General features: G+C 41.1%; 4 protein-coding genes across 4 annotated transcripts; all 4 read left to right on the top strand.

The window, feature by feature from the left end:
* Positions 1-8,072: 8,072 nt before the first annotated feature.
* On the top strand, positions 8,073-9,603 carry LOC138359342 (leucine zipper protein 4-like). Its single transcript, XM_069318480.1, has 4 exons — positions 8,073-8,140; positions 8,300-8,473; positions 9,071-9,324; positions 9,407-9,603. Exons 1-4 carry the CDS (start codon positions 8,073-8,075, stop codon positions 9,601-9,603), a joined length of 693 nt encoding a protein of 230 aa, XP_069174581.1.
* Positions 9,604-9,606: 3 nt separating this feature from the next.
* On the top strand, positions 9,607-10,517 carry LOC138359341 (uncharacterized). Its single transcript, XM_069318479.1, has 3 exons — positions 9,607-9,674; positions 9,834-10,033; positions 10,363-10,517. Exons 1-3 carry the CDS (start codon positions 9,607-9,609, stop codon positions 10,515-10,517), a joined length of 423 nt encoding a protein of 140 aa, XP_069174580.1.
* A 1,818-nt stretch (positions 10,518-12,335) lies between these two features.
* On the top strand, positions 12,336-12,911 carry LOC138359340 (uncharacterized). The gene has a single exon (XM_069318478.1). It carries the CDS (start codon positions 12,336-12,338, stop codon positions 12,909-12,911), a length of 576 nt encoding a protein of 191 aa, XP_069174579.1.
* A 285-nt stretch (positions 12,912-13,196) lies between these two features.
* LOC138359339 (uncharacterized protein PF3D7_1120000-like) lies at positions 13,197-13,817 on the top strand. The gene has a single exon (XM_069318477.1). The coding sequence runs from the start codon at positions 13,197-13,199 to the stop codon at positions 13,815-13,817; it is 621 nt and encodes a 206-aa protein (XP_069174578.1).
* Positions 13,818-14,002: the final 185 nt, after the last annotated feature.

Here is a 14,002-nt window from a genome sequence, read left to right as displayed (position 1 = left end):
TGTCACTCTTACTCTGTCACTCTTACTCTCTGTCACTCTTACTCTGTCACTCTTACTCTCTGTCACTCTTACTCTCTGTCACTCTTACTTTCTGTCACTCTTACTCTCTGTCACTCTTACTCTCTGTCACTCTTACTCTCTGTCACTCATACTCTCTATCACTCTTACTGTCATTCTTACTCTGTCACTCTTACTCACTCTCAGTCACCCTTACCCATTCATACTCACTCTCTCACTCTTACTCTCATACTCTTACTCTCAATTACTCTTACTCTCAATCACTCTTACTCCCAATCACTCCTACTCCCAATCACTCCTACTCTCAATCACTCCTACTCTCATTCTTACTCTTACTCCCAATCACTCTTACTCTCAATCACTCTTATTCTCATTCTTACTCTCACTCTTACTCTTACTCCCAATCACTCTTACTCCCAATCACTCTTACTCTCAATCACTCTTACTCTCAATCACTCTTACTCTCGATCACTCTTACTCTCATTCTTACTCACTCTTACTCTCAATCACTCTTATTCTCATTCTTACTCCTACTCTCACTCTGACTCCTACTCCCAATCACTCTTACTCCCAATCACTCTTACTCTCAATCACTCTTACTCCCAATCACTCTTACTCTCAATCACTCTTACTCTCAATCACTCTTACTCTCAATCACTCTTACTCTCACTAACTCTTAATCACTCTTACTCTCACTCTAACTCTCAATCACTCTTACTCTCATACTCACCCTTACTCTCACTCTTACTCATTCTGTCACCCTTACTCTCACTCTTACTCACTCTGTCACTCTTACTTATACTCACTCTTACTCACACTTACACACTCTCTGGCACTCTCACTCACCTTCAGTCACTCTTACTCACTCTTACCCACTCTCGCTCACTCTTACTCACTCTAGTTAATAAGAACACGCCAATATAAGACAACAAAACGTTTTCAGATTCTTTCACACCACTTCCCAGCAACTTTTATAATTTATATAAATTATCTTAGGGAATAATACATAAATTATATATTTAAACATGATATTAGTGTTTAGTGGAATGCATAAGGAGTCAAATTGTGTTAAAAAGAGCGATTTTTAGAAAATTTGGAAAACTACTTTTTTCTGATCATATTATAACAAAATGGATTTTGAACGTTTCACTCAGCCAATATATATCATTCACAATTTATTAATGAATTTTACAAAAAAAACACCATAAATTTTATATTTAAACATGTAAAAACTATTTGTAATACATTAGGAACAAAAAAGTTGTAGAAAAACAATTTATTATAAAACCTTTGTGTTTGGATTTTTTGATTAAAAGTTTCTCAAAGGCTCTCCTGCACCATTCTCAATGCAAATCATTCCCACGCCTATGGGAATAGATAGACAAACGTTTTCTAGATGATTTGTGTTTGCTGGGAAGACAGCTGGAACAACTAACTGACAACATTTCCTCGGGGCTGTCCCTAGCTTTACTACTCTACACAGTAAATTGTCCAACATAACTAATTCTTCCAGTGGTACTGGTGGTTTATGAATCGGGCGAGAGTCTTGCTTAGTCAAAAATTTAATGACGGGTGCCCATATGGGGTCTTGTCTTTGTTCCATTTCTACTACTGTAGCATCTAATGCTGGGTAATTTAACTGAATCGCAGCTACGTGTCGAGAAAACGCATCGGCTACAACATTTTGCTTCCCTGGTATATATCCAAATGTGGGATTGAATTCTTGAATTGTGAGCAAATATCGAGCAAACTTTCCAACTGGATTCTTATTTTTGAACAAGGGAATTAATGGTTGGTGATCTGTAAGAACATGAATTGGGTAATTATAAATTGTATCCTTGAAATGTTTAAGTGCCCAGACAACTGCCAAGGCTTCTCGTTCTGTTGCGCTATAATTTTTCGCTTCTTTAGATAATGTGCGGCTAGCATAAGCTATTGCGTGATCTCTGTGACCTTCTGTTTGAAGTAATGCAGCACCTAGACCTATGTCACTAGCATCTGTAACCAACGTAAAAGGTTTAGAAAAATCTGGGTACCTAAAGACAGGTGACGAAATCAAGGCTGCTTTGAGTTTTTTGAATGACTGATCCTGGGCCTCTCCCCAAACAAAGGGTTCATCTTTTCTTTGCAACTTGTAGAGCGGAGCGGCTATAATAGAGAATCCAGCAATAAATGAACGATAAAATCCTACAAGACCTGTGAACTGTCTTACGACTTCTGTGGTACGAGGTGTTGGAAAATCACGGGCAGCAATAATTTTTTATTCATTCAATGTAATACCTGAAGGTGTAACTGTATGACCTAGGAAATAATCTTTTGCTTTAAAAATGAACATTTTGCAAGCTTTATTTTTAAATTAGCTTCAGCGAGCTTTGCAAGTACTTTCTCAAGGTTCTGGAAATGAGTCTGAACATCTTGCGACATGATTATGAGATCATTAAGGTAAACTAGAAGAGTACTTCCTATCAATCTACAAAATAGATTTGTCATGAGCTGTGAAAAGGTTATTGGACTACTACGCAAACCAAACGGCATTCTTTTGAAATGAAAATGACCATTGGGAGTACTAAAGGCTGTCAATTGTTTACTTTCCTCATCAAGGGGGATTTGCCAGAATCCCTGCAACAAATCTAACGTTGAGAATACTTTGTTTCGACCAATACTTTGCAACAAATCATTTAGAACTGGAAGTGGGAAACGATCAGGTATTGTTACTCTGTTAAGCTTGTGATAATCGATTACAGGTCTCCAAGTCCCATCTCGCTTTGGTACAAGAATCAATGGAGCGTTCCATGGCGAATTACTCGATTCAATTACATCACTCTGTAACATTTCCTCTAGAAGTCTATCTGCTTCTGCTCTCTGAGAATGGGGAAGACGGTAAGCTGGTACATAAATAGGCATAGTTCCTTGTTCAAGGGGAATTTTATGTGTAATAAGAGGAGTGAGACCTAATTTTTCTCCTGGTAGAGCAACAACAGCTCTATTCCTGTTCAAAATTTCCAAAAGCTGAGCCACAGAGTCAGGAAAATCAGTTGGACTGAGGTGTTGCCCTTGCACCTCTGGCTGAGATCCCTGTTCTCCTGGTGTGAGTGTACAAACAGTATGATCCATGGAGACATCATCCACAACTCGCACCGGTAACGAGTAATGGGCAAAATCTACAACATGGGTACCAGACTGGAGATGGATGTCGGCATTACTAGTGTTTGCAATAAATAATGTAACGGTACCATCCTGCACTGTGCTGTGTGCCAGGAGGGTTCAACAAATGTACCATTCACTTTACATGTTTCACTTTCCGCAATTACATCCGACAACTCAGGCACTCCCTGAACCTTAACTCTTATTCTGGTGAGAGAATAAGGGTGTAGCACAGTGTCAGTAGCCGTGGAACCACTGACTTCAGAGATGGAAGCTGCCAGGCGAGCGAGACAACGAGAATCCGTTAGGGTGTCCCCTTCCAGAAAGTCCCGATACTCATTCTCCTTAACAACTGCACAACTACTATGCTTCAATCGAGTGCCTGTTTTCTCGGGTATGCTACCACGACAATGATCTGACAAACCTACGCTAGCAAGGCGGGTGTCAACAAAATTAACGTAATCTGATTGAAGGTTGAACTCGTGGCCCTGTCGATACATGCTACACAAGGGTATGACGTAGTCTTTGATACTTATGTTCCAACGATGGGGAAACAATGCAATATTTTCATCAATCATGGTGTACAGACCTAAGAGAATGTCTCCAGGAAAATGAATAACACCAACAACTAAACATGTTATAGACAATGTGACATCATTAATAATAATAATAATAATAATAATTAATAATAATTTTTTATTTAGGTAAGGTACAAACATAAAGAGATTTACAAAGTTTGTTGGCTTTATAGATAGAGCTAGTACATACAATGCCTAAAGCCACTATTACGCAAAGCGTTTCGGGCATTAAACTTGAGTGGGAGGTCAATTTCACCCTGAACTTTTACTTTGTTTCCTGAAATACCACTTAGAAAAGGTATGTGTGACTGTTTTAAAATAGTAGGGTGCTTACTTTCAATGTCTCTAAGAGCTGAGGGCTTGACAATATTAATTTTTGCACCTGAGTCAAGAAAAACTTTTAAAACTCTGCCATGTACAATGGCTGATACAAGGGGACCATCACTTGAGACTGGACAAGTTACTACTTTTTACTTATGTTGTCTGGGATATCTGCGTCTTGTTTGGGTCAAATTTACTGTGGATCCGTCAACATCTACAACTGGTCTAGAGTCAGTGTCCTCCTCTGTCAAGTGTTAAAATCTATTTTGGGTAGCTACTGAATACACAGGGAGGGCACTAGGATTGGCTAGCTTGAATTGGTTAGCGGATGGCCTTGGGGGGTTTCCCGACGACATGGAGTGAACATTCTGAGCTCCAGCATTCTGTGACTGAGCATTATAATTTGAAGTTGCATTATAGCTGGGCTGGGAGTTGTAATTACGAGAGTTCTGATAATGTCTTGGACGCTGTGCGCCTCGCCAAGACTGACCGTGGGAGTTACGAGGTGGAGATGTCCTTTGCCTACAATCCCCAGTGTGGTGACCAACTTGCTTATGGTATTTGCAATATGGGAGCCTAGAATAATTAGATTGACGAGGGGACCGAGAGAATTGTCTAGGAGGTGATGATCTAGGGGCGGACCAACAGTCCCTTGCGAGGTGGTTACTTTTGCCACAATGCCAAGATGAGGGAGTGGATGGTTGTGGACTATGGCGTTTCGGCAATTTATGAGATGGCGAATTTGACTGGGGGCTACGAGCATGGGTACGCTTCTGCGACCAAGAGTTTTGAGAATTTGTGGGAGGATGCTGAGAGCTTGTTACTACATTTACAGTATCAGAGGGTGGCAACAGTTGAGCACTTCGGGGAGCTAGTTTATCGGCGGCATTGTTAATGGCCTCAAATACTTCACCAATTTCATGTTTAACACCAAAATTTTGTTGCTCAACGATTGGTTTAATATGCTCGGGGGCAAAATGCATTAAAGTACCAAATGCTATCATTTTGGCCATAGCCTCAGGTGGCAGATTATTGTTTTTATCTAACCAAGTCGAATTATTCATAGCAGAAACTAAGGCATACAGATACTGATCGAGACGGCTAGTAAACGCATTAAAAGATTCACCAGGCTGCATGGTGTCATTGGCAATTTTCTTGACTAACCTATACGGGTCGAGGTCTCCTTTATTAACAAAGCGACGGCGAAAGAAATCTTTAAATTCGGGCCAAGACTGGAGGCTAACAATGGCTTTCTCATCAACAACAAAACCTGCATCACCTTTGGTTGTGTCCACAGCTGACCATGCAATTGCTAAGTATTCGGCATCAGTAGGCTTAGAAAAACGTGCAACAGTTTTCGCTTCAATCTTACTAAACCATGATTCTAATAAGCGCGATTCCCCAGCAAAAAGAGGAATAGCCATTTCCTGAGCTGATCTCTGGCCATTGGGACGAGCAACTGTTCCCGTTGAGTCTGAAGGGGTTTCAACAGTGGTAGGCATTGTCACAGCCGTGGAAGTAATATTTGAACGCAGATTATAATTAAGTGCACCTGGCATCAGAAATAGTATACACAAAAATAAACACACTAAAAAATATCAACTTGGCTAAAGTAAAAATGGCAGAAATAAAATTATTAAATTGGGCTAGGCAAGAAAATAATTAAGAACAAGCAAATTGTAAACTAATTTTAGCAATCTTTCATTAAAAAATGACTGGAATTAGATGTATGTAAATTAATTAAACCAGACTAAGCACAGCAATTGAGAATAAAAACTGGGAAATGCAATTGCAAAATTTCATTAAAAAGATTCAACACAACAAGTGGCAATGCAAGAAATATGGGTGTAGCACATAAACTAGACACAGGAATGTATATAACTGCTATGGTAAAAATTTAAAATAAAATGCTTAAAGGATAAATTTCATGTTAGGTCTGGAGAAATATAAAAAAAAATTATATGTTCTATTGTCTATGGAAATCTCAAAACAAATTTTTATTGTGCAAAATAAACTGCTAGAAACAATTATTTCCTACTTCTCTCACCTTTGAATTCACTAATGACACTAGTAACAATTAATGAATAATGGAATCAATGCAGGGAATATTGAAAGGACTCAGAGAAACTGTGGGAATGGAGTACTAAACCGGCTCCAATATTTAACAAGTCACTGAATGGTTAATTCACAGGATATTATGGACATAGTTACGTTAAACCTCATTAAATCATAGCACACGATATCTTAGCTCATAATTACTTAACTCAGGGCTGCAGGATTTGCAATATAACAATGGCCAAAATGAAAAACGGTAACGAGACGTGTGAAGAGGACCATGTGAGGGCTTGTTTACAAACTGGTGCGATGGCAGCGCTCCTGGCGGCGGTGGCGCGAAGCTCCGTGGAGACCCCCAAGCTCGGAATTGATGTTGGGAGCGCGAAGATAAACTCGGAGACGACGATATTGCGACGATGGCGGTGGAGAACACAATTTTCTAGAAGTTCACACAAAACGATGTAGCAGGGGCTGGTGGCGAGGTGTGTGAGCTGGTGGCGACACTTAAGTCAAACAATTGCAGTCCACCAAATATTCTCAAGGAACAATACAGCACATACGATGATCAGGTGATGCTTGCGACGATGACTGACCATGATTTCAGTAGCTAAAACACTCACAAAGCTTAGATGCTGTCAGCTTGGGTGGCCGTGGTGGTGGTGGGTGCAGGTGGTTCCCACGTGGTGGCGCGAGATTCAAAAATGGCTGGCGCGGGAAGCTTCCTTCCTCCTCACTGATGAATGAGCGTTCTCACAGGAAAATATTGACCCTTACTTCTGAAACGTTGGCCTGGAGTAGTGGTTGATGGCAGGACCCCGGTCTGGCACAATATTTAATGCGTGGGTGGCAGGATGGCGGCTTATGGCGGTGGCGGCGGTTTTGGCTGGAACACGAGGCGATGCTGGGTACTTGAACTTTTGTTTCCAGAAAAAAAATTCTGGGTCCTACTGCTGCTACCAGTATTCGTTTGCCTTGTTCGGGTTGAATGTAGTCACAGTAGTCGCTTCTGTATATATTTATTGACCGAGACAACAAGGCATATATCTGGCCAACCGAGGTCCACCTACCATGAGTCTGTGAGGAGAACTGAGGCTGCTGGGAGCATCGCTGATGCTCCTCTGTCTGGCATGACGTCAGAGGCCTACTTGCCTGTGATTGGTTATATTTCAACTGACGTAGAATTTGAGTATAACAGAAGGATACTCTCAGAGACATCTAGGACACTCTCAGAGGCATGAAGGGTACTCTCAGCGACATGAAGGATATTCTCCGAGACATCAAGGATAGTCTCAGAGACATGATGGATTCTTTCAAAGACATGTAGGTACTTTCTGAGACATGAAGAATACTCTCAGAGTCATGAACAATACTTTCTGAGACATGAACGATACTCTCAAAGACATGAAGGATACTCTCAAAGACATCACGGATACTCTCAGGGACATTAAAGATACTCTCAGAGACATGAAGGATACTTTCAGAGACACGAAGGATACTTTCTGAGACATGAAGGACACTTTCAGAGACATGAAGAATACTCTCAGACATATGAAGGACACTCTCATAGACATGAAGGATTCTCTCAGAGACATGAAGAATAATCTCAGACCAGTGAAGGATATTCTCAGAGACATGAGGTATACTCTACTGGATTTGAATGATACTCTCAAAGACATGAAGGATGCTCTCAGAGACATGAAGGATGCTTTCTGAGACATGGAGGATGCTCTCAAAGATATGAAGGATACTCTCAGAGACATCAAGGATACTGTGATACATCCCAGGGACATGAAGGATACTCTTAGAGACATGAAGGTTACTGTCAGTGACATGAAGGATATTCTCAGAGACATCAAGGATACTCGCAGAGACATCAAGGAAACCCTCAAAGACATCAAGGATACTCCCAGAGACATCAAGGATACTCTCAGAGACATGACGGATACTCTTTGAGACATGAAGGATACTCTCAGAGACATGAAGGTTACTGTCAGAGACATGAAGGATATTCTCAGAGATATCAGGTATACTCACAGAAACATGAAGGATACTCTCAGAGACATGAAATATACTCTCAGACCCAAGAACAATACTCTCAGAGGCATGAAGGAATCTCTCGGAGATATGAAGGATACTCTCAGATAAATGAAAGAAACTCTCAGTGATATGAATGATACTCACAGAGCCATTTACAATATTCTGAGAGACATCAGGGATACTCTCAAAGGCATGAAGGATACTCTCAAAGACATCAAGGATACTCTCAGGGACATGAAAGATACTCTCAGAGACATGAAGGATACTCTCGGAGACATCAAGGATAGTCTCAGAGACATGATGGATTCTCTCAAAGACATGTAGGGTACTTTCTTAGACATGAAGAATACTCTCAGAGACATTAACAATACTTTCTGAGACATGAACGATACTCTCAAGGACCTGAAGGATACTCTCAAAGACATCAAGGATTCTCTTAGGGACATGAAAGATACTCTCAGAGACATGAAAAATACTCTCAGAGACATGAAGAATACTTTCTGGGACATGAAGGACACTTTCAGAGACATGAAGGATTCTTTCTGAGACATGAAGGACAGTCTCAGAGGTTCTTGCGGTTATCTTGCGATGATTTCGGGGCTTTTAGTATCCCCGCGGCCCGGTCCTTGACCAGGCCTCCACCCCCAGGAAGCAGCCCGTGACAGCTGACTAACACCCAGGTACCTAATTTACTGCTAGGTAACAGGGGCATAGGGTGAAAGAAACTCTGCCCATTGTTTCTCGCTGGCGCCTGGGATCGAACCCAGGACCAGAGGATCACAAGTCCCGCGTGCTGTCCGCTCGGCCGACCGGCTTCCTGTCTCCTCCCAGAGACAGGAAGAATTATCTCAGACCAGTGAAGGATGTTCTCAGAGACATTAGGTATACTCTACTAGATATAAATGATACTCTCAAAGACATGAAGGATACTCTCAGAGAAATGAAGGATACTCTCAGAGTAATCAAGGATACTCTCAGCGACATGAAGGATTCTCGCAGAGACATCAAGGATACTCTCAGAGTCCTCATTTATATTCTCAGGGACATCAAGGATTCTCTCAGAGACATCTAGGATACTCTCAGACCAATGAAGGTTACTCTCAAAGACATGCAGGATACTCTCAGACATATAAAGGAAATTCTCAGAGACATCATGGATACTCGCCGACCCGTGAAGGATAATCTCAGGCCAAAAAAGGATACTCTCGGACTCTATTAGGATACTCTCAGAGATATAAAGGATTCTCTATGAGACATCAAGGATACTGTGATACATCCCAGGGACATGAAGGTTACTGTCAGTGATATGAAGGATATTCTCAGAGACATCAAGGATACTCGCAGAGACATGAAGGAAACCCTCAAAGACATGAAGGATACTCTCAGAGACATCAAGGATACTCCCAGAGAGATCAAGGATACTCTCAGAGACATGACGGATACTCTTTGAGACATGAAGGATACTCTCAGAGACATGAAGGTTTCTGTCAGAGACGTGAAGGATATTCTCAGAGATATCAGGTATACTCACAGAAACATGAAGAATACTCTCAGAGACATGAAATATACTCTCAGACCCAAGAACAATACTCTCAGAGGCATGAAGGAATCTCTCGGAGATATGAAGGATACTCTCAGATAAATGAAAGAAACTCTCAGTGATATGAATGATACTCACAGAGACATTTACAATATTCTGAGAGACATCAGGGATACTCTCAAAGGCATGAAGGATACTCTCAGAGACATGAAGGATACTCTCAAAGACATCAAGGATACTCTCAGGGACATGAAAGATACTCTCAGAGACATGAAGGATACTCTCGGAGACATCAAGGATAGTCTCAGAGACATGATGGATTCTCTCAAAGACATGTTGGGTACTTTCTGAGAAATGAAGAATACTCTTAGATACATGAACAATACTCTCTGAGACATGAACGATACTCTCAAAGACCTGAAGGATACTCTCAAAGACATCAAGGATTCTCTCAGGGACATAAAAAAGATACTCTCAGAGACATGAAGGATACTCTCAGAGACATGAAGGATACTTTCTGAGACATGAAGGACACTTTCAGAGACATGAAGAATACTCTCAGACATATGAAGGACACTCTCATAGATATGAAGGATTCTCTCAGAGACATGAAGCATTCTTTCTGAGACATGAGGTATACTATACTATATATGAATGATACTCTCAAAGACACGAAGGATACTCTCAGAGAATGGAAGTATACTCTCAGAGTCATCAATGATACTCTCAGCGACATGAAGGATTCTCGCAGAGACATCAAGGATACTCTCAGATTCCTCTTGGATACTCTCAGGGACATCAAGGATTCTTTCAGAGGCATCTAGGATACTCTCAGACCAAGGAAGGTTACTCTCAGAGACGTGAAGGATACTCTCAGAGACGTGACGAATACTCTCAGAGACATGCAGGATATCTCAGACATATAAGGGATACTCTCAGAGACATCATGGACACTCTCAGACCCATGAAGGATAATCTCAGACCCATAAAGGATACTCTCGGACACTATTAGGATACTCTCAGAGATATAAAGGATACTCTCGGAGACATGAAGGATTCTCTCAAAGACATGAAGGATACTTTCTGAGACTTGAAGGATGCTCTCAAAGACATGGAGGATACACTCAGAGACATCAAGGATACTCTCAGAGACATCAGAGATAAACTCAGAGATATGAAGGATACTCTCAGAGACGCCAAAGATACTCGCAGAGATATGAAGGATACTCTCAGAGACATAAAATATACTCTCAGACCCAAGAAGGATACTCTCAGAGACATGAAGGATACTCTCACAGATATGAAGGATACTCTCAGAGACATGAAAGATACTATCAGACACACGCAGGACACTCTCAGACATGAAGGATACTCTCAGAGACATGAAGGATACTCTCAGAGACATGAAGGATTCTCTCAGAGACATGAAGGATACTCCTAGAGACATGAAGGATACTCTGAGAGGCATCAAGGATACTCACAGCGACATCAAGGATTCTCTATGAGACACCAAGGATACTCTCAGACCCATGAACGATACTCTTATAGACACTATGGATACTCTCAGAGATATTTACCATACAATAAGCGACATGAAGGAAACTTTCAGAGAAATAAAGGATACTCTCAGAGACATAAAGGATACTCTCAGAGACATGAAGGATACTCTCAAAGACATGAAATATACTCCCAGAGACATGAAGGATACTCTCAGACGCATGAAGGATACTCTCTGATCCATAGAATATCAGAGACATGAAAGATACTCACGGAGATTTGATGGATACTCTCATAGTCATCAAGGATACTCTCAGACCTATCACGGATACTCTCCGAGACATCAAGGATACTCTCAGAGACATCTAGGATATTCTCAGAGACATGAAGGATACTCTTTTAGATATGAAGGATACTCTTTTAGATATGAAAGATACTCTCAGTGTCATGAAGGACACTCTCAGAGACATCAAGGGTACTCTCAGACCCACGAAGGATACTCTCAGTCCCTATGAAGTATACTCGCATAAACATGAAGGATACTCTCAGAGATATGACAGATACTCTCAAACACATGAAGAATAATCTCAAAGACATGAAGGATACTCTCAGTGACATGAAGGATACTCTCAGTGACATGAAGGATTCTCTCAGAGACATTAAGGATTCTCACAGACCCATGAAGAATACTCTCTAACCCCATGAAAGATACTCTCAGACCCCAAGAAGGATACTCATACAGACATCACGGATTCTCTCAAAGGCATGAAGGATACTCTCAGTGACATGAAGGGTACTCTTAGAGATATGAAGGATTCTCTCAAAGACATGAAGGATATTCTCAGAGACATGAAGGATACCCACAGAGACATAAAGGATACTCTCAGAGACATGAAGCATACGCTCAGAAACATGAAGGATACTCCTAGAGACTTGAAGGATACTCTCAGATATATTAAGGATACTCTCAGACCCCATGAAGGATTCTCTCAGAGACATGAAGGATACTCTCAGAGACATAAAAGATACTCTCAGAGACATGAAGCATACGTTCAGAAACATGAAGGATACTCCAAAGGACTTGAAGGATACTCTCAGATATATTATGGATACTCTCACACCCCATGAAGGATTCTCTCAGAGACATGAAGGATACTCTCAGAGACATGAACGACACTCACAGACCCATGAAGCATACTCTCAGAGACATGAAGGATACTCTCAGAGGCATAAGGAATTGGCTCAGAAACATCAATGATACTCCTAAAGACATGAAGGATTCTCTCAAAGACATGAAGGATACTCTCAGAGACTTGAAGGATACTCTCAGAGACATGAAGCATACTCCCAGAGACATGAGGTATACTCTCAGAAACATGAAGGATACTCTCAAACCATTGAAAGATACTCAAAGAGACAGGAAGGGTACTCTCAGAGACATGAAGGATACTCTCAGAACCATGAAGGATACTCTTAGACTTGTGAAGGATACTCTCCGAGATATGAAGGATAATCTCATAGATATGAAGGATACTCTCAGAGACTTGACGAGTACACTCAGAAACGTCAAGGATACACTCAGCGTCATCAAGGATACTCTCAGAGATATCAAGGATACTCTCAGACACGTGAAGGATACTCTCACACCACATGAAGGATACTCTCAAAGACTTCAAGGCTACGCTCTGAGACACGAAGAATACTCTCATAGACATGAATAATACTATCAGAGACATGCAGGACACTCTCAGAGACATTATGGGTGCTCACAGACCTATGAAGGATACTCTCAGAGACATGAAGGATACTCTCAGAAATATGAAGGATACTCTCAGAGACTTGAAGGACACTCTCGTCATCAATGATACTCTCAATGACAGCAAGGATATTCTCAGAGACATCAAGGATACACTGAGTCCCATAAAGGATTCTCTCAGACTCCCATGAAGGATACTCTCAGAGACATCAAAGATAATCTCGGAGACGTATAGGATACTCTCAGAGACATGAAGGATACTCTGAGAGACATGAAGGATATTCTCATCGACATGAGAGATACTCCAAGTGATATGAAGGATACTCTCAAAGACATGATGGATACTTTCAAAGACATGAAGGATACTTACAGAGACATGAAGGATACTGTCAGAGATATGAAGGATAATCTCAGACACATGACGATAAACTCGGACATGAAGGATACTCTCAGAGGCATCAAGGATACTCTAAGACCCATGAATGATTTTCTCATAGACATGGAGAATACTCTCAGAGGCATGATGAATACTCTCAGAGACATGAAGGATACTCTCAGAGACATCACGGATACTCTCAGACACATTAAGAATTCTCTCAGCATCATCAAGGATTCTCTCAGAGATATGAAGGATATTCTCAGAGATATCAAGGATATTCTCAGAGATATGAAGGATACTCGCAAAGACTTGGCAGATGCTCGTAGAGACATGAAGGATTCTCTCAGAAACATGAAGGAAACTGTCAGAGACATGAAGGATACTCTCAGAGACGACGAAAAATACTCTCAGAGACATGAAGGACACTCTCAGAGACATCAAGGATACACTCAAAGACATCAAGAATACTCTCAAAGACTTGACGGATACTAGCAGAGACATGAAGGATACTCTCATAGACATAAAGGATACTCTCAGAGACACGAAGGATACTCTCAGAGACATGAATGACACTCTCAGAGAAATCAAGGATACTCTCAGAGACATGAAGGATACTCACGGAGATTTGATGGATACTCTCAGAGTCTTCAACGAAACTCTCAGAGTCATCAACGATA

This window comes from Procambarus clarkii, chromosome 90, assembly GCF_040958095.1.
Source record: "Procambarus clarkii isolate CNS0578487 chromosome 90, FALCON_Pclarkii_2.0, whole genome shotgun sequence".
Classification (NCBI taxonomy): domain Eukaryota; kingdom Metazoa; phylum Arthropoda; class Malacostraca; order Decapoda; family Cambaridae; genus Procambarus; species Procambarus clarkii.
Note: the sequence above shows the minus strand (reverse complement) of the source record. Positions and strands in the feature narration are given on the sequence as shown.

What these genes read in the sequence shown, in the direction of transcription:
- LOC138359342 (XM_069318480.1), top strand. Translation starts at nt 8,073, where the DNA reads ATGAAGGATACTCTCAGAGACATGAAGGTTACTGTCAGAGACATGAAG. An exon ending in GATATTCTCAGAGATATCAG is followed by an intron (nt 8,141 to 8,299) that starts GTATACTCACAG and finishes TGATACTCACAG; the next exon opens with AGCCATTTACAATATTCTGA. An exon ending in TCATGGATACTCGCCGACCC is followed by an intron (nt 9,325 to 9,406) that starts GTGAAGGATAAT and finishes ATTCTCTATGAG; the next exon opens with ACATCAAGGATACTGTGATA.
- LOC138359341 (XM_069318479.1), top strand. Translation starts at nt 9,607, where the DNA reads ATGAAGGATACTCTCAGAGACATGAAGGTTTCTGTCAGAGACGTGAAG. An exon ending in GATATTCTCAGAGATATCAG is followed by an intron (nt 9,675 to 9,833) that starts GTATACTCACAG and finishes TGATACTCACAG; the next exon opens with AGACATTTACAATATTCTGA. An exon ending in TTCTCTCAAAGACATGTTGG is followed by an intron (nt 10,034 to 10,362) that starts GTACTTTCTGAG and finishes ATACTCTCAAAG; the next exon opens with ACACGAAGGATACTCTCAGA.
- LOC138359340 (XM_069318478.1), top strand. Translation starts at nt 12,336, where the DNA reads ATGAAGGATACTCTCAGAGACATGAACGACACTCACAGACCCATGAAG.
- LOC138359339 (XM_069318477.1), top strand. Translation starts at nt 13,197, where the DNA reads ATGAAGGATACTCTGAGAGACATGAAGGATATTCTCATCGACATGAGA.